Source organism: Centropristis striata, chromosome 11 (genome assembly GCF_030273125.1).
Source record: "Centropristis striata isolate RG_2023a ecotype Rhode Island chromosome 11, C.striata_1.0, whole genome shotgun sequence".
NCBI lineage: Eukaryota > Metazoa > Chordata > Actinopteri > Perciformes > Serranidae > Centropristis > Centropristis striata.
Genome location: NC_081527.1, coordinates 33284700 through 33305571, shown reverse-complemented (window position 1 = coordinate 33305571; position 20872 = coordinate 33284700). Strand labels below are relative to the sequence as shown.

The 20872-nt window shown below is 39.0% G+C and overlaps 1 protein-coding gene across 1 annotated transcript in view; it reads left to right on the top strand.

The window, feature by feature from the left end:
• The window catches only part of LOC131980538 (collagen alpha-1(XI) chain-like), a 96192-nt gene that overhangs the window by 9199 nt on the left and 66121 nt on the right, over positions 1 to 20872 (top strand). The window contains exons 3-7 of the mRNA XM_059344792.1: positions 1198 to 1411; positions 3126 to 3288; positions 13814 to 13942; positions 18335 to 18424; positions 18823 to 18921. Of these exons, the coding sequence (XP_059200775.1) occupies positions 1198 to 1411; positions 3126 to 3288; positions 13814 to 13942; positions 18335 to 18424; positions 18823 to 18921 (695 nt within the window). The remainder of the gene's footprint in view (positions 1 to 1197; positions 1412 to 3125; positions 3289 to 13813; positions 13943 to 18334; positions 18425 to 18822; positions 18922 to 20872) is intronic.

Below are 20872 nucleotides of genomic sequence, written 5' to 3'. Positions count from 1 at the left end.
TAACTGGACTTTTCGGGATCGGGATTAGTTATTTTGTCATTGAACCCAGCTATTATGGTTTTTAAAAAATATGACATTTGTTTGAGTATTTACTGCCCCTGTAAAATTAGTGTGGCTACATCACCACTGTTGAGTCCTTTCAGGGGATGCCAAGGTCTCTTTCAGTTTCTTTAATAAACCCTGCTCCAGGTCCATTTGTCTAGACATTGGGCTTTAAGGAGGAGAGACTTAATAAACTTTCCTTTATTCAGTTTAGTCATTACACAACACAATTGCCCTTTTAATGACAGCAGTAGGAGATTAGGGTTGGGTAAGGTCAACCAAATTAGCATATGACAATGTCCAAAGAGAAGATGACATCATTGTTTATATAATTGAGCTGATACTTTAAAAAAAACATGTGTTGGATATTCATTTCATCTTTACACATTTCAGTCTTTTTAGGCTACTTTTCCTCCCTATTATTTCCTCCCTTAATTAACAAGACATAGTGATTACGTTGCTCAATTTGGAAAAGCATCCAATTATGATTATTTTTGACAGATGATGCAATTGGAGTATTTGAGGGAATCGTCATTTTGGCATCATTATTCTAATTTTCATTGAGGGCATCTTTTTTTTAATGAAAAAGCTCTATTTTTTATGCAGCCTAGCACCTTATTAATTTATAAAGTACCAAAAAAAATCCCATTTTGAATCTACTTATTTTCATTTTGGATTAGAAAATGGTCTGCAGGCCACTCAGCAGCTTACCACGGGCCTGATTTGGGTCCCTGGAAGTAAATTGAGTATAATTACTATAGAAGATAGATCAGTAAATGAGAGCACATAAGGTGAAATGGACTCTGCATTTGATTTCTAGCTTCATATTTACTGTGCACTGTAAAATAGTGGTAATAATATTCTCGTCTAATCTCAGCAAGAACTTGCATTTTTCCCTGAACTTTAAAGTAGGCAAGAAAACTTGAAGTAAACACTCCTGATGCACAAGAAACATTTAATCAAATTAAATTAAAAGAGCTGTGGTTATACTGGGAAGTTGCCATGTGTGTAATTGTTTGAATGTGAAGCAGAGAAATGCTGTAAAAACCTTTGACAAAAATGTGCAGTTACCCACATTTTGTAGCTACATTATATCCGTTGGTCTTTACTAACATACCACCCCACCGACATGCCTGCTGCTTGTTCACCCTTCAGGAGGAGTTTTCCCAGAAGATTTCTCCATCCTGTTTACCATCAAGCCCAAGGCTGGCCTCCAGTCCTTCCTGCTGTCCGTGTACAACCAGCAAGGCATCCAGCAGCTCGGCGTGGAGGTGGGCCGTGCCCCCGTCTTCCTGTATGAGGACCAGCATGGCAAGCCCGCCCCGGAGGAGTACCCCCTGTTCCGCTCCATCAACCTTGCTGACGGCAAGTAAGTGACTGGCTGCTTTTCAAGAGGGTTTGGTTTGAACATGTAGGGTCGGATGTGGGTGGTAGGTTTTTATGTTCCCTGGATTTTTGCTTGCCTGGGTCTCATTTTCAGCGTTAAACGTGAAATATCAAGTTTGTTGTGAAGCCTGTGTGAGAGCGAAGGCTCATCTTAAGCACTTTATCAGATTTATTTTATGCTAAACAAAACCAATCTGCTTAACATACTTTCTCAAGCACTCAGAACATAGTTGATTCTTCTAGTCTGCTAAACAGCTCTTGAGGATTTATTATCATCTTATGTTTGTTCAGTCATTAATGCCATATGGAACAAGTCAGACAGTAATGGCAAATAAATTGCTGCCAGCAATTTGAAGACAGGCTTTTGTTTTCCACATTATTTACAGCACTTCTGTACTGATATGCAGTAATGGGCAGGATCTTCATAAATTGCATAGCTGCCCAATGACGCTGATACAAAGCACTGTTAAAAAGCAGCCATCAATCAATTGCACAAATGTTAACAGAAGTGATTCCATGCGTGACTGTTTGTCTGCAATAGATTATATCAGGAAGAAAAAAATATAGTGTAGATATAGAGCACTGTTATATTACATTTGGAGTTTTGCATATCATGAACGTAGCTTGCAGTAGGGGGCATCTTCTTGATCTATTTATGAATAAACATGCAAAAGCAGTGATATATCAGATATTAGTAAGATTTTTTTTTAATTCAACAGTTTTGTTCAGACTTTTTCTCATTCTTTCTTAAATACTGAATATTTCTCCTCATACTTAACAACATTCAAAGGCATTGGCTAACTTGTTGAGAAATACACTTACTTGCTTTAATGGCAAGAGTTAAATGGGAAAATCAATGCCACTTATGTGTCTCAAGAAATGTAAAGCTACAACATGCAATTAGCAATTATTGTGTCTTTTTCTTCTTCTAGTTTTTACAAGGGATATGCAGTATTGTGTCAATAGAATGCTACAGGGATTACTTTTTGTTTTGGCCAACCAGGAAGAAAAGATGATCTGTGGCAAACAAAAATGTATAATATTTACACATTTTGTTGACAAGATAATCTTCACAAATGAACCCAAGTTTTGTTATTTTTGAAGCATGATTGCCAGAAGTGAAATCTAAGGTTAGGCTGCAAAAAAAAAAGCTACAGCACTTACACATGACACATCACCACCAGTGAACTGACAATGATGTTTAACATCCCTGACTAGAGTGGGGTATTTACTGACATATTTAGATGTGTCAGTAGAACAGAATGTAAAAAATCTACTGACTTCAGCATGTGTTAACCGCAGACCATATTTCAGACAGTTAACCAAAGGCCTATTCATGAAAAAATGTTGAGACAAGAGACCCAGAAGCGTAAAAATGCTTTTAGGAATTAATCCAGCAGCACACTATTACTGCTAAACTTCAGTAATAATGTGCTGCTGGATCTAACTATTGGTAGGAAAATTAGTTTCTTTTGAACAGAGTGAGCAATGCTTTTTTCAGCTTTTTCTTTATTCTTCATGCCAGACTACGTAAAGCTAATCAGCTGCTGGCGGGAGTTGTAGTTTCCTTTTTTTTTTTTATCTCTTAGCAAAAATATTGCACTATTCCTTTAAACAAATTGTGGCAATATTCTTGAAGGGATAAGAAGTATCAGAGTTGTATTTCTGACCTCCTGCTCTGCTCCCCTGCTGCACAGATGGCATCGTGTAGCTGTCAGTGTGGAGAAGAAGACCGTCACCATCATCGTGGACTGTAAGAAGCAGGTGACCAGGCCGCTCGCTAGAAGCGACCAGGCTGTCATCAACACAGAAGGCATTACTGTCTTTGGAACCAGAATCCTGGATGAGGAAGTCTTTGAGGTAAGGCAGCCATATTGAGTCCCTATTCCTAGATTGAAAGTTGCAGAATAACACAAACAAACTGACAGATTGAAGCAGCAGTGGACCAACAACTCCTGTGTTCTATGAGTTAAAATGACTGTTTTTGTCAAAGGAGTCTGGTGGCTTTGAAGATATGTACTGCTGTGGACCAGGGCTGCAGCAGAACATTCAGCTACCTAAAAAAATCTGTATCTGTTGAAGTGTATGCTATATTTAGAATATTTCACCACTTTTCTTTGCCATCAGACAGCCCTTTCTGTCTGGGAACTGAAGCTGTTATTTAAGCGTATTTCAAAGCCACCAGACTCCATTGATAAAAACAGTAATTTACCTTGTAGAACACAATATTTATTGATATAACATTTGCCATGATTTCCAAACTTAGTGCAGTTAATGTTGAGTACGGAAAGACACAACACAATTCACCTCTGACACTAAAATCTGTGGTGAGAGTCTGTTTCAAGAAGTTTCCATCATCTCGACAGGGGTGTCTTTCACAAATAAAGCAGACATTCACCACTAATTTGAAGTGATTATGCTTTGAGGCAGTATGGAAAGCTTACCTAGATGCCAGCGATTTCTCCACTCTGCTTCAGTATGGATTTAATCGAAAGCATATTGTGAATCTTACTCTAAATGAATCTCATTTACCATTGTGAAAAGGCACAATTTTAGTGTCTAATACTTTAAGTCCAAACGCTTTAAGGCCAGACATTTTTATTTGTCTTTCATTAACTTGTGCATACAGTGAATGGTGAATTTTATTGGCCAGAACAACAATATTGGCTTTGTATTCTTGGCAAGAGCCATGGGCAATGTGTGTGGAAAGGCTACTTGCGCAGTGTGTTGTTCAGCCTGCTTTTTTTCTCTCTCAACACTGGTTTGAATTTGTTTGAATATTTGACTTATTAAAAGAGAGTATGAGGTCTAAAAGACTTCAGTTTCTCACATTGTATAGTGTTATATGAGATGCGTGCAACTATTTGTGACATGATGGTGATTGAAATGAAGCTCCTAGCTGGCAGGTTTAGCACAGGTAGCTGCGAGCTGAGTGGAAAACTTGAGCTGAATGCTAGCTGCGAAGACAATAGCCTCTCTTTGATGTCTGCATGTGGAATGCTTGCTAAGTAGAACAGCCTGCAAAGTGTTTGCCTCCAGGTCAGAGATGACTTTCCACAGAGGAGCCACTTAAAAAATGGGATCCCACCCTCCTTCGGTGATAGGTTTTTGGCAGGAAGATCACATCGCTAGATATAGAGCTTAAACGTATAGACAGGTTTAGGTCACGATAAGAAGAGTCAATACAAATTACAGCAATATTCTTGTACATTTCAATTACAAAAGGCATAACTATAGTAAATTAGTTTTATAACATCACCATCAGTCAAGAATGTGAGAGTGAAAGCCACAGTGATTAGAGCTGGGATTGTAATTAAGGTAATTGAGAGTTGAGTGGAGAGGATAAACGTAGCGTTGCATTTTCACCAAGCCCTTTTCTATTTTTAATGCTGCTTTAATACCAGCCATTTGGCTTCTGTGACTGCTCTTTGTGTGAATATATAATACTCCAATTGGAGTTGAATTACAGAGTAATTTGTTTTGTTCACTTTGGTAAAAACCTGGAGAAGAGAAAATTATCCCTTTTGTTCCAAGGGTTGAGGTTTGTTGCATGTTCCAAGGTGGTTTTAATCAGTGTATCACACAATAGAAATGCTGTGGTGGCCTAGCTAAAATGCAGCCATATCTTAAACTGTAATTATTTCCACTTTGAGCTTGATAACCTCTAGATTTGTTGATTGCAAACTGGCTACTTGTAGACACACGACACTGTTAATGGTAATGTAATTCTTTAAAGGCCACAAGGGTCTTGGCTAAACAATATATGTTCCTATAGATGAAAGCAAGTTTGTAAAGTAAGCCATGTGTTCGGTGTTGCTTGTGGGATTACACCTTGGCTTTCATTCTACAGCTGTTATAGGTATACAACTACAGTCAGTGTACCTTGGAGACTATGGAAACTTTTTGAGCACTGCTGGCTGCAATAAATTCCGTAGATAAACACAATGTGAAAATTTGAAATATCTCCAGTCAGTTTATTAAGTCCAGTTCTTCCAAGGTCTTGTTTGTATAAAAATGTGTTTATCTTCTAGAGATACAAACTAAATTATTGCTTGAATCGGGGCGTCCCGGTGGCTCACACTGGTAGAACGCTTACAAGGCTGAGTCCTTGTTGCGCACTTTCAATAAAAAGCAAAAAATGCCAAAAAAATAATATTTAAAAAATAAAAAAAAACTATTGCTTGAATCCAAAATGTTTAATTTATTGTAATTCTTAGAATCCCCATTCAGCTTCATTGTGGAGGTGTTATGTAATAAAGCTCTAATGTATAATTTTTTTTTCATGAGCAGTTGGTATGAAATCCTACAAAAAGTAATGCGATTGAATTTGTAACTTTCCTACAAAGTTTTGTCTGGTAGAATAAAGTAGTATAAAGGCCGCTATAGGTTTGGCAGGAGGGTGGTGGATAGAACAGATTGGGAGACTGGGAGACCAGTGTTACTGTCCCATCGGAAGAAATGCAAAATGAAAGTGTTTTTACCATCACTCTGTTCTTTTTTCCTAACCTCAACCAAGTATTTCTGGTGCCTAAACCTAACCAAATACTTTCGTTTCACAGTAACAATGTGTTGAAAACAACCATAGTCACATTGACCGGTTATATTTTGAAGGGCATCATATGAATGGTGCTGCATAAGTTTTCTTAAGAAATCTAACGAACCTGTTCATGACAATATGATACAACATGTTGATGAGCTTACCGTCTTCATAAGCTAGGCTGAACAATTCCTGTCTCCACCACCACATGAGGCATGAGAGTGGTATCAATCTTCAAATTAAATTCTCAGCCAAAAAAAAACCAATTTCCTGCAATATCCAATTACATGGTTACCCATAAAGTTGGAATAATTTTGTTTTCAGAAACAATCCTCTGTTAATTTTTTGATTTTCATTTTCAATGTGATATATTAGGAAGAGATTGATTAATACCGTTTTGAGAAGATATAAACTTTATCTGTCGAGAATAAATCACATTGTCACAATAATTTCATGGAAAGAGGTTAAAAATGTTTTATTCCAACTTTATGGGCAATCACGTATTTCTTGTATAATAAATTTGGCATTGTTATTTTTTTGTCCCCAGAGGATGGGTCCCAATCATTTTGTTGACCCTGACCTTTGCCCTCCAGCATAACATATTTTAAAATCTTAATTACAGTCATCTCTACAGATGAACAAACCTTAATCAAAGCCTGAACCTAAACATACCTTAGTAAATGGATCCAACAAAAGGTAAAATCGTTGGCGCAGCTTGTCTTCCATCTCTTTATTTGAAGGATTATGGATTTACAGCTATGAGAAAAATAGATTAAGAAATTGAGGCTGCCTGAGCTTCTCAACTTTCGAGCTATTCCACAGTTTAATTACTGAAGTTGGCTGCAAGCTTTCTTATTAAAACTGCTTTGAGCTGTGAGCACATGGCTACCTTACTGCAGTAGATTGCATAAGCAGGTGTCAAAGTTGGAAGCACAGGAGAGAGTGAAGGCTTGAGGAAAATATGATCAGTGTGTGCTTAGTCTTGGCTCAGATTGCACAGCTGTTTAAAAGATATGCTCACTGACCAGGCCTCCAAATGCCCCCCCCCCCCTTCTGTTGCTTTTTCTTCTTTAAAATAAAAGCCACACAATAGTTGAATCATCTCTCATTTTATGCAAATCCATTCTGCAGACTTTGAAGGATAGGGTGGGACTCTTTGTTTGTGCTGTGTGTGTTTACGTGTGTGTTACGTACGTGCTTTCATGCTTGCAGAAAAAATATGTGTGTGTGTCTGCGAGGAGGCGAGGATAGTTTGTTTATGTGTCTGTCATTACTGCATAGTAGATCGTTCCAAAATGCTGTCCCTCAAGCAGGACAGTCTTTGGCAGGAGAATCTAACAAGGCTCTGATGGGCTCTAAGCCTTAAAGTGAATCATTGTTTATGGTTGAGTTGGCAGGAAGAGAAACGGTCTGACTGTTTCTCATCTGCCTTAGTCACTTTTCACCCTCCAGCACTCGTCACAAAATGTTTTGGTTTGGGTTGTGTTATAGGAATATAGTAATTATTCCATATTTCTGTGAGTGTTGCCGTTACTGAAAAGGTCATTTGTCACTGATATTTTCAAGATGTATTTATATGAAGAAAAAGAAGACTATTAAGTATCTTTGTCAAAGTGTGCCGGTATCTGACCTCCTTGTCCCCTGTGCTATAACCCTCACTGACTGGTCACAGCACAGCCAGGAAGTAATGGACCCAAGGTGCTTCTTAAAAAATATTTCAGATGGAAAGTAGCAGAGTGAGGAAAAAGAGAGAAGTGAAGAAAGGGCAGGCAGACAAGCAAGCAGATGGTTCAAACAGTTCAACTGTTTTGTGAGCTACTGGCAGACGAAATGTTTTAATATTCGAAGGGTGCAAGACATTTGTATGCCTCCAGTGCTTGAAAAGAAACTTTATCCTTGCGCTGACCAAAAGGGCTGCATTTGATAAAACACTGGAAGGAATCAGGGGACTGTTACACATTTTTCCTCTTCTCTGCTTCTTGGTTAATTGTTGTCCTTGTACAGTTTTGAAATTCCATCTGTCTATTTGTTCTTTCAAGATGTGCTCCCCTCCCAGGGTTTGGAAAAGCATGCTTTTTTAAAAAGATAAAATAAGGAAAATACAGAAGTAAGTTGTGGCTACAAAAGATACTCCAAGTTGCACCATATGCATTTTAAAAGCAGAAACATCTGCAAGAGACTGTTGATTTCAGCAGCTGTAATGTCCATGGCCTCTGAGCCGGGCACATCTGGCTGATGATGGTTCAGTGTGACAGGCAGGTTACAGTGACACTCGTAAAGGTTTTGTTTGAACTATTTCTTTGATAAAAAAAAGTTGTTCTTGGAAAGGGGTTTCACAGCAAGGTCTGTGGAGTATCCTAAGTTGGGACCATTTCTGGAAAAGATGTAAATTCACACCTGTAATGTCAAAGTTTCAGTATAAAGTTATGTCCTTTGATGTTTTGATGTTGAGAGCCTGCACGGTTACACCTTTAAGCCCAGATAATTTCCTGGTGCTGTCTCTTAAATAGTGGAAAGTCTGTAAAGTGAAAATTGATCACACAAAACGTATAATTTGTGATTGCAGCAGCCTTTTTTCCCAGCCTCTCCCTGTATGCATTTCCATTTTACTGGGTCAGACTGCAGATGCTTTGGGCATATTTCCAAATGTGTGTTCCAGGTGCATTAATATCCTCCAGCTGTTCCCTGCAGGCAAAGTGACCTGCTGCACCTGGCCGCAGACAACAACCTTTCAACCACCTAATTACATACTTACATGTTGTTCTGTAGGCATTAGTAGAAACCAAGTAACATTTTTGAATAATGTAGTGCTGCAAATTAGGATTCTTTTTGTTATCGATTCATCTGATAGTAGTAGTTGGTTTGACTATAGAATGTCAGAAAAATAGTCATAGTATAATTTCCCAGAGCCCAAAATGCTGAGGATATAAATGTATTCAATTTACAATAATATAAAAGACCACAGACTAAAACATGTGAGGCTTTTGTTATTTATAGTTATTCATATATAAAGAGTGACAAAGTCCACGTGGGGAGAAGGTCAGAGTGGACATAACGAAGTCATGTAGTAACAAACAGAAGTGCTTATTTTAAGTCAAATAATGATCTTTTTTCTAAACTTAACCAAGTAACCAATTTGTTCCGTTTCACATTAACCACAGTAGTTAGAATAGTCATATATTGTAAGATATCACACAAACCTTCGTATGAGGATGTGTTAAGCGGTTGTATATTACTTTTTTGCGAGTGATTTTTCAGTTAATGTACTAAATTTATGTTGTTGTTTTTTATTTGGTCACATCCTAGTGCAAGTTATTATATTCACAGATTGTCCTGTGTTCACTTTAGGTACGAGCAGATATATGGGAATTCAGGGAACTACAAATATGTCCCCCAAATGCAAAATGATTGCTGCATTTTCTAACCCTCTCAAGCAGCACGTCTTCACAGGATTTGGACTGCAAATTCCACAAAAACAGCTTGGAGATAAAGAAAATCTGCAACAATTGTATGAGAGTCTATGGAGCAAAGCTGTGCAGTTATATGTATAGGGCAAAATGTCTTCAGGCCTTGAAAGGGGAAAGTCACAGGTGAAGTTGGTATCCCTCCAGAAATTGACACTCTAATGTTGATAAAGCTTCTCAAACAAGTATGTTTTCAATTTTGTGGAGTTAAACACAGACTACATCCTTGTTTATGCCTTCAAATTAGTCCAACAAATGCAAGATGGGAAAACCCCCGTGCCTCCTGTCATCTCTGATCCGGCGCCAGCGGGAAGCTATCTGCATCTGCTCGAAGTTGTTTCTTGATTTTTTTTTTAGGTCAGTCATGTGCTTTATGCTCCAGATGAGGTAATGTGGGCTCATAATTATACGTCAACTGCTCACTTGATCACAATCCCCTCCACACCTCGTTCTGAGTGGCATTCAGAAGCTCGTAACTGACGTCCTATTAACAATACAATGCCAAGGACAGATTTCATAGTCTGCTGAGGATTGTAATACAGCCCACCATTCGGCAATCATCCATCTGCCAGTTATTTTCCTTAAATGACTTCTGTAACTATTGGATGTGGGCTGTGTGTTGAGTGGGATACTCTTCACAGTCAAGGTCACCTAGCCCAAGGAGAATCCAGTGATGTCTGCTTGCTGTTTTACATTTCTTAGCCTAAAATCAGATGTGAAGTGTGTTTGCTTTAGGGAAAACCAGTGATGTGTCTATTCCAAATGTAAAATAAAAACAAAACCTATGGGTGAAATGTAGATGGAAGGAGGGATTCAATGATGATTCGAGTGTCTCGTCTTTGATTAGTCAGTCTTGTCCTTTTATGTGCTTTTTCCCGTCGAATGGTTGTTGTTACAGTGTGCGATGAAGGTTAACATGTGTCGAGGGGCGTTGTATTTATACACACACATGCACATTGTACGCAGACCCATTAATAGATCGATTGTAGTGTAGCCTAGACAGATGATTTATTCCGCTGTGTCTGTGCCAGCTCTGAACAGAGCCAGGGCATTGCTGTAGATCATTCCTGGAATTCTGAGGAGGAACCTCAGCAGATGCCAGAGAGATGTGCAAGGCAATCGAGACAGTAGAATCAACAAAAGCACCGAGATGCAGACGGATGAGACACAGTGGGCAAAAGACGTGAGGGGGGACGGTGAGGGAGATGCCGACCGGGGAGTGTGGGAGTGATTGAATCGCTGACTGGCTCTATAAATGGGCCAAGTGTGTGTGGTCCCTTGACAAGCCCTGTTTGACATTCTTTGGACTCTTTTGCAGATTTGTGCTACATATTTGTTATTGTAGTAAAGACGTTCTTGCTATGTACCTTTATTTTCTTACAAAATATGCATATCAACAAAGCTAAAAGTGAAAGAAATTAAAAAGGCACACAGGAAGAGGAGGAGGCAGACAGAGATCTTGCCAGATGCAATGTGTCTATGTTTTAACTGTCGTCTTTGTTTCTGGCTCTGATTTTGGATCCATATGTGTTGAATTAGAACAAGGACACTATGCAGTGGCTGAATCAGTGTCATTACTTTAAGACCTTCTGTTCCTCATTGTATTTTAGTTGTAGTAGGAGGTTCACAAGGTGCAGGGTGAACTCTTGTGAGCAGGGTATGTTCCCCTTTTTTTCGCTGAGCGTAGGTTCAATAAGCACAGATTCTCTTTTGCAGAAAACGCCCTGCTCCACACTCAGTTACACACATTCACACCTGGAAGCTGCCCAGTACAACCACATTTTGATCTGTGGGGCATTAAATGCTTTGCTCAAGGGAGGGGTAAGAGCTGTTTGCACTCTCCCCACCCAGATTTATTCTGCAGTCTGGGGAGCAAACTGGTGACCTTTTGCTTCAGGCCACTGCTGCCCATTGTTATTTCAGTTAGGGGTGTGTGGATGTGAAGGAGTGGAAGAGAAACCACTTGAATTCAATGTATGGTACTTGTCTTTGGATAGCTTACACAGACAAAAGCAAAAAGAAATCTGTGAAAATCTGTGTTACTGTTGAAAGTGTATTATTTGTAATTTTATAACGCTGGTCTTCCATAACATACTCTAAGATCCTGTAAACCAGTGATTGTCCACTGACAGCCCACGGGCGCCACATGGCATGCCGAAGCTTCCCATTCGGCCGTCCGAATAATAATAAATTCATAAAATGTTGTGCTGCACATCACAATCCTCTTCGTTCCACTGTGATTTGCCGTTAGTTCTGGTGGTTACTGGGTGTAACCTGAGTTCTGTGAAGATGAGAACTGCAAGGAGAGGGATAAGGAGTGAGATGGTGCCTGGATACAGGCAAAAGATTCGACCAGAATAGTTGCAGAAAAAAAACTGAAAATGCAACGCTGTAATGATTCAGACATTAGTTACACCAGACACACAGACCTGCTGATATGCATTTAACCCACTTTGGATGCGTTCTATGGATGAAACCATTTAAAATTGATTAATATTTCCTGCCAATCAGGAATTCAAACTACCACTCTGGTGGATGTCTGCAAGCATTTTCTTGTTAATTAAATATCTAGTTATTTTTCATGGATTTTTCCCATGTTTTAGGAATCAGTTCACACTGCTATAGATGAATAAAAAAAATATTTTTTAAGTTAAAAATATGAAATAATGTAAAGTTGACAATACTGCCCATACAGTGACCTGCTTAGAAATATTCTTTTCTTTAAATTAAGATATTCTCCAACCCCATACCTTCCAAAAATTGGTGGAAAAGGAAGCAGCACAGTGATTATGACATGTGACAAATGTATAAAATATCATGTATGTATATATATATATATATATATATATATATTTATCAGAATGGGGATCTGGAAGTGAGTGGTAACCAATTATAGCTGATTAATGACACAACAGATAACAGCAGTAGGTGGACTAAAGCTTCCTCAGCACAGACATCAGTCCAAATGTGAAATTGTGTAGATCCTCTGCGTGTTGTTCAGGTTGTTCAATTCCCTGTTGAAAATGACTGGTCACGTATGATGGGAGCACGGGGCGGTGAATATCTAATGTGTTCCAGAGGTCTAAGCTTGTACAGATGTTGCCTCCTGTAATTTAATGCAATCTGCATGTATGTGCTTCCTCTTTAGGGGCCACCCTGATCGCGGCCTTCTTTCACCTTTGGTTTTATTCCCTATTTATTTGTTGTTACATACTCCAGGTGGATTCTTCAAAAGCTGTGATACCATATGGTTGATGGGTATAGATAACATTCTCCACATCAGTGGCATTGTATAGTCCCTGGTTTAGAAATTCCTTAGGAGACAATCATGGAAAAAAAAGCCTTTGGCTGATGGAAAGGTTGTGAGCACGGATCTAATTTCCTTTTCCAAAAGCTCATGAAAAACAGACGGCCTCAGATAAGTACAGACCTTGGTTATTTATCTGCTGTGTAAGGGGACTTGCCGTCCCTAATGACTGAGTGGGGGGACTATACAATAGTTCTTTTTTAAAAGCTTACAGACTCTCCTCAAGCCTTGATTTATTCCATAAAGTTATATGTAATTAATAGTCAAGAGACTACTGCCTCTGGTAGTGCACAGCATCTGCCTTGTTGTTTTATTGTCACATTTTATTATCACCACATTGCTGCAAAACTGAGGCAATTAAGCAAGGAGGAAGAGGTGTACACATCATTGGCATTTACATTTGGTTTCTATTGGTAATCATGAAATAAAAAAAGAAACGGATGAGTGAGAAAGTCGCGTTGATTTCCTGCACTTATAGTTGGAGCACTTCCAAGACTTGGATGGGCATGAAATCCAAGCTGAGTTGAAAGTATAATAGATTAACAATCGTGTCAGAAAATATAATATAATATATCATTTTTTTATTATTGAAATGCCAAAAGTTAGGGTTTGGGTAGTAATGTAAGTAGACTGGTCAACTACAACTCCAAGGGAGCATTTCCAATGAGATGAAAGAGTTTATAATCCCATTTTGCTGAAGAGTGGCCTTTTTTGAAAGCCTTTTTTGCATTCAGTAGTTTAAATCAATTATTTTTCATTGAGTTCTGACCTCAATGACGAAGTGTTCTGTATTGGTTACAGCTCCTACAGCCTCTGGCTGGCGTCTCCTCAATAGCAGCACTGCCTAAGGCTCCTTCATATTGTAGTATTTGGATATATTAGCCAAACCACACTGGAAACGAAGCTGAAATAAATAAAATTGATGGCCATAACATAAACCTATAGTCGTTTTATGTGAGAGACACTGAGGATAAAAGAAAACTCTGACATGGGAATTTACAGTGGGGGAAAGACTGTGAAATTTGTTGACACGGCGTCTGCTGACATGCTGATTTTCTTCTTCTTCTCCTCTTCCAGGGTGACATCCAGCAGCTGCTGATAGTGGCAGACCCCAGAGCAGCCTATGACTACTGTGAACACTACAGCCCTGACTGTGAAACCCCCAACCACCACGACACCCCCCAGGCTCAGGAACCTGAGGAAGAGGTCAGTATCTGGAGGGGGGAGAAGTGTACAGGCTGGGTGAAATGCATTTAGGAGCGGGGATCGGGTGGGAGGAGGAGTTTTCCAGAGGGAGGGAAGGAGGAAAATAGAGGGAGGGCGGTGTAGTTGTAGTGAAGAAGGCAAGAAAGGAAACAGGGAGGGAGAAAATATGAGAGCTGGAGTTTGAGATTTAGTGAGGATGATAGCAGGAATTTGGAAATAAGCCTTCAAACTTGGGTGTTGTTAGTAAAAGTTAGAAAGCAAAAGAGAATAAATTAGAAGACTTGGATAGGTGAAAATGAAGTTTGATATAAGGGGTGACTTAAAGTTTAACAGAAATGTTAATTATCCTTACTTTTTGGGTGAGGAAATGAAAATGATTGATTCTGCAGCTGTTGAGCGTATATTTCCATTTATCCAAAAAATATAAAACTGTATTTTGGCTTTATTTATGGAAGCAAAATCTAAGTTTTAGGCCTAAATCAACGTCAATGTCATAACACTGATACAAGATACTTCCCCCCTTTTCCCAACTACACACTTGTTATGTATTGTTAGCAATTTCAGACATCTGTCCAATTATAACATTGAACATTTGGAGGAGCCGACGAGCTCTTCAGTTGGCATTCCACCAGAACGTAGAGGCTAGCAAGCTAGGCTATAGCTCCTACTTGGAAAGTACAGTGGGCCATCCCACACTCCACCCAAACTCCACCCCTCTTTGCCAATTTTTGGATTAGCCTGGAGTTAGGAGGAGTCTACTGGGACTCACTGGATGTAGGCAATAAAAACAAACAACCCATATCTACTTTTTTCTTGATCTTCTTGCAGTTTGACTTTAAAATAATGATTCAGGGGATAAAGAAAGTGCAGATGTGATGCTCTAAGGCACAGAGAAAAGGATTCAGGTTGGGTAGTAGAGGTTTTTTGAAATGCACCAGTTAAACACATCAATTCCCCTTCAAAATTTTGAACATTTTTCCTTAAACACTTCTCTAACATCAACAACGGTCTGTGACTAATAGTAGAAAGCATCTACCATGGTTCATTCCAGTGCATTTTCAGTCTGCCAGGAAAGCACAAAAAAGGACCAAGCATTCTCTTCAAATTATGTGATCTTAAAATATTTTTTACAAACATTCCTCCAGGCCAAAGTACTTTGACAGAGACAGACTTGTTTCTGCGACAACTCCAATATGTGTCTTTCTTTCGCCTGTGTTTTACTGGGGGAAACATGCTGACATATCAAAATACATTGTTGATTTTGAGCTCATTTTCTGTAATTCAAATTTTATTGCCACTGGCTCCAAAACATCACTTGTAGCCTCTTCAGCCAGATCTCTTAATTGAAATACAGTGCTTTGTGTCAGGGCTTCCCTTTTCTTTTTTCATCTTCTTTTTTTTGTTTTGTTATTTTGCTGGTTCAAGCCTTTTTCGTCGGCTGACATTTTCCTTCAGTATTTCACTAAATAACTGATGAGCTCACACTGGAAACTTTTCCCTTTTCCCTGCCACGAAGTCTGAGCCCACTTTGGAGTGGCCCCGTGATTTATATCACTAACGAGTTCTCCAGGCTCTGCCCAGACTCCCAGGGAAATTTAAGCTTTTCCTTCCCCAGCTAGACTTCCAGTACCTGGAAAAGTAGACTTTAGATCCCTGGTTCATGAAAAAAATCAGGAGCCGGCTCTCTGTTCGAAAATATTGGCTGTACAGTGGGTACCATGTCCTGGAAAATATTGCTTCATCATCAAGATGCTCTTTAACGCCAAGACAAGAAGCTTGTCAATTCTAAATAGACAGCAGGGAGCAGTTTGGTTCAAGAACATTGTAAATCTGGTTTATTCATTGTTGGTTTCTGTGCAGTTATAACAGGAATGTTTTTCCTAGATTCCAACTCAGTATTTCAAAGAATTGATTTCCTCCTGCACAGCTAAAAGGTATTTCATCAGGAGGACGAATCACTGCTGCTGAAGTCCAAATCTCACAGCTCACCAGCTTTCTGAAACTGTAAAAAGTGTTTATGTACGGAGCATAGCTTTGACCTTAGCCTCTGAAGATGCTCCTTGACCTAAGGCCCGCCGCCTTTTCAGTCATCAGCCACATGTCTGCAGCTGGTTTAAAAGAGGAAGAGCGAGTGATGCAGGAGGAGGAAGGGGGAGCTTTTTTTTATGAGCACACTTCAGTATTTACGCCTTTCATCCAAGCTTGTGGTGAAGGCCTTCAGCTCAGCCAAGCACTTCAACACCATAAATCATTATAAATCCTTCCTTTGCTCTCTATCTTTCTCTATATTTCTCCCTGACCCTCTCCTTCTCTCCTCTCAGTCAGTCTAGTTGGTCTGGCCAAGGCTTCTCTCTCCAGTGACCTCTCTCTCACTCTCTGGGCCACTGAACGGAGGCAGGCCAACACTGCAGCAGGCCGTGGATCTTGTATTATTTTTATGAGCTCAGCAGTTGTCCAGGGACTAATATTTATCCCATGCACTGATAGAGCGACGCATATCAGGGGCCGGTCTGTTAACTTAATCTACCTCGCTCTTTTTGTTCGCGGTGTAAGTAGAACTAAGAGAAGAGGAATCTTTTTGACATTGGGCTTGAGTTAATAAATTACATAATATTGATTGTAAGCAGTAGGCCAAGAAATAGCCATCAACATTGTAGATTTAAGGGATCGTTTGACATTTAAGGAATGCACTTATTCACTTTTTGCCAAGAGTTAGATTAGAATATAAATCTCATGTCTGTATGGCTAACATGAAGCTGGAGCCAAGAGGGGATTAGCCTAGTTTAGCATAACCGGAAGTAGGTGGAAAAATACAAGCTCTACGTTTGAACAATTCAGTTTTGTACGGATTAAACAACTATACATTAAGTGTTAATTGGTGAGCTTTAGAGATGCTGGTGGGCAGGCTAGCTGCCCCCCTTGCTGTAAGTCTAAATGCTAAGCTAAACTAACTGTTTCCTGTCAAGAGTGGTATCGGTTTTTATCATCTAAAGCCCTATTCGCATGGGACTACTATTCCCTGGGGACCTATAGTAATTTATATTAATTCTGTGCAAATTTGCCATGTCCATAATTTATCAAGTAAAAATTCCACTACAATTACCTTCCATATTATATCAAACACAGAGGTCACATGATGATATTATACCAGCGCCAATTGGCATCTTGGTTATTTAGCTTTTTGGCCTGGTTTGTCGTAGTGCAGATGTTTTTTATATTAAATATTCATATTCTTTTCTGGCTAAAATTTAATTTTTAACCAACCTGGCAACACTGCAGTTACTAGAAGCCTGGTGGAGCAGGCTGGTCAACCACCATAAAATGTGTCCGGCGGCTTCTAGCTGGTCTCAGACATCTCATTTATAACATAAATTTCCATTCCACACGTCATATTAAATGATAAGATACTTTAACTATTTTTGGCTTTTGGATTCCTGGTGTTACAAGTCATCTGGTTTCCCTGTTAACTAGTGGTAGAAGATGCTGCGATGCAAGACTACAGGAATGGCAGTTGTAATATCCTGCATATTTGTGAAATTGGGTTCATTTAAAAGTATATGGTTATTGTCTACCGGTAGTACCAAGAACCTCTTTGCTTGCCTTTTCCAGGCAACATTTCTAAACCACATGAGGTCCCCTGATAATACTAGTCCCATGTGAAAAGGGCCTAAGTGAATTTCCCTGAATGTCTAACTATTCTTTTGAAGTAACAAGTAATTCACTTAAGGTTGAATGCATTCTCAAATGTAAATATGGAAAGCTTTGGAGATCCAAAAGGAAACTATAAAGAAAGTAACCACATGCTGTGTCACAGACACTGGTTTAACAGTGGTTTTGCCCCCTGCTAAGTATTCTGTATGTTCCCCGTAATTTACCATCAGGCAATGAGTCAGGACAACTTATGGTTTCTGTTTTAAAGGGCTCATTAATGAAACCTCTAGGCCATTGTTGGCATACGGAATTAAATGGTACAGGCGGATAAGTTTTCACTGGCATCACAATAACCTCTAACATCCTGTTGGAAGCAAACAAGAATCTTAATTGCTGTTTGCTTGGTTAAACACATGAACCATTCAATAGTCATGTGAAGCTCGGGGTATTTGAATGGAAAAGAAAGAAAGAAAGGAATCGCTCCTTTCATCCATATGCAACATGGTTCAGTTTCCTAATATGGTTGTGGTATTTCTTAAACTACATTTGAACATGTTATTTCCAAAATAGCATGATGACAAAAATAATTTATGTTTTAACAGTTTTTTAAACTATTGTTTAAAAAATGATAAGCTCTTCCATGCCATGTAAATAATGTGCATTGTGTCTCTGAGACATCTTGCTGCCTTATTTACATGAATGCACTAATTTATTTCCCCCTCCGTCCCTTTTCCCTTGCAGTACACTAACTATGAATATGGTGAGTTCTATGACTACAGTGAAGGAGAGGTAACCACTGACGCTCCCCCAACTGAAGGAGTCAAGATTGAGGTAACACTTAATACTAACACAGTTATCATGGCCATTCCCATGAATAACACATATACAACTTCTTGTTCTCTTGTTTTCAGTGTTGTCCATCTCTTGTGTCCACCTTTAATCCTGTCTTTCTCCTTTTTTCTTCCCTCTCTTCCTGCTTTATCAGCATTTCTTGGTGTCTGCCTTAAATTTTATCTGATAAGTTAACTTTTTTACCTTACTTGCAGATACATTTATTCTACACATTTCAAATATAAAATGACGATTATAACACTTGTTTTGCACCTCAAATGTGTACACAAAATAGACATTTTCGCATTGACAAAAGCTGTTGAATATGGCCTGAATTTGAGTTTACCTATGTTAGATTTTTAATTCTTTCCCTGTGTGCTGTTCTTGCCTGATTTCAGGCAAATGTGGGTGGAGATTACTACACGGGTGAGTATGACTACAACCCAGTGGACGGAAGTCAGCCTGAAACCCCCACTGAGACTACAGGACAAGGCCAGGTAACTTCTTTTTAAAATATGCACATTTTGCAAAACAACCTTATTTGGTGTTATTCTTACAAATCATTTGTATTCCTGGAATTTGTGTAATCAGAAAGGTTTGGACCACCACTATAGTGGAAAATTATCTGTGCGTCACTGACTTTTATCATCCATCCAACCAATTAGCATCCTCCCTGTTTATTTAATTACCGGTTTGAAATGAAATTTCTGCAAAACTGCTTGGGTATCACAAACAACAAAACATATTTTTATGACCTTCTTTGGAAGTTCAAGGCCTCGCCAAGATCAAACTGCTCGCTGTACTCCTTGATTTCCTCGAGAAACCGCCTCCATCAAACGGAGTCTGGTTGAAGGCCGATGCAGGAAAACTTTGTCATTTAATGAACCGTAACCAATGGAAAATCAGTAGACAGACGCATCCCCTATGTTTCTGCCATATCCTGTATTTGGCAGATCCTGTCTTAATTTGTGCTAAACCATCACATAAAACACAACATAATGAGGAACATTTGGGGGTTAAACTAAAACAATACGGCTGTGTGCTCCGCCAGCCAAATGTCTGCCGATTGCATTGTGATGTACCTTGAGGTGGATAAAAAAGCTTCAGTCTGCTTGAGACATTACATTCATCTAAAATGACAGGCCAGAAGGCTAACCACGGAAACTTAACATATGCTGTCCCATGTTGGAACACTTGTCTGATTACTGGGAACTGTGATGGGCTGTCCAACCTTTAGGCAATGTCAAAGGGTCATATTGCCCATAGATCTAACACACCATACAAAATACTACTGGTGGATGCTTTTAATATAATCTGTGTTGCAGTATTGAGTGGTTGCACCAGTCAATGGCTGAGCCTGGCAGTAATACTGCTATGCTCTACAGCCTGTACAGGACTTTGCTCATTTTGCATTATATTGCATTTTGCAATACTTTTATTACTGCTTAAGTTTCACCTAGATTTCACCATGGATTCTGTTTTCTCCGATGCCCAGTTGTGGGATTTACTTTTTGGTAATAAAGAATAAATGCACCGTGTAACAACTATGATTAGGAGTTTCTTTTGTGAGTGATTGTAGGCTACAATATAAGGTAATAGACTGGTGAAGTTGAGGTTTTAAGCCGTGTGCATAAAATCTTAAAAAGGTACCTGATTTATGGACTGTTTAAAACATGGAAGCACTCTTGCAGAATGTTTAACCTCTAACAATCCTGCCTAAGAAATCTTTGACTAAGATAAAAACCCATGAAGTGAGTTTTACAGAGATCACACAAGCTGAAAACGGTGTGCAACAACTTTTAACTAACAAAAGGATGCTTATAAAAGTAAATTTGCATGAGAGACTGGGATATTTTCTCTCAATTCTCCTTCAAGTTAATATTTGATGTCTAATGATGCATTTTGGTGTAACATTTGATTGACATCTTTCAACAAGCTGAGCGCAATCTGATTGACAAGACACAGCTTGTAAATCAAAGTGTTCCTGGATAACAACTTTTCCTCAGGGCTTAAGATTCAGTGCAAACAGATTCCTAAACGCTAAAATGTCTTGCTCGTATTTCTTATATCTGAAGATTGAAATATATAAAATGATGCTGTCTAGATTACCACACTATTCTGTTACACTCAAATTATACAGCATGAGTCTATTTTACAGTGCAGTATTTCTTCCTTATATCATTCCATTATTTACAGTTACAACGTCAGTGTGTCAATAGTTTGGGACATGTCGCATTCCTGCTACTTTGCAGAGACACAATTCCTAACATACAATGATATATGTTATGGTTATTAATTATGCTTGCTGACAAAACATATGTGGAGTTTCACATATGTTGAGTTTTGGATGCTGTCCCAAACTAGATACATGGATGCGTGTGCAAAACTAAGTTGAAAATTCTTTCGAGGAGTTTGACTTAGTTGGTGCCCAGTATTTTCAATGTACTC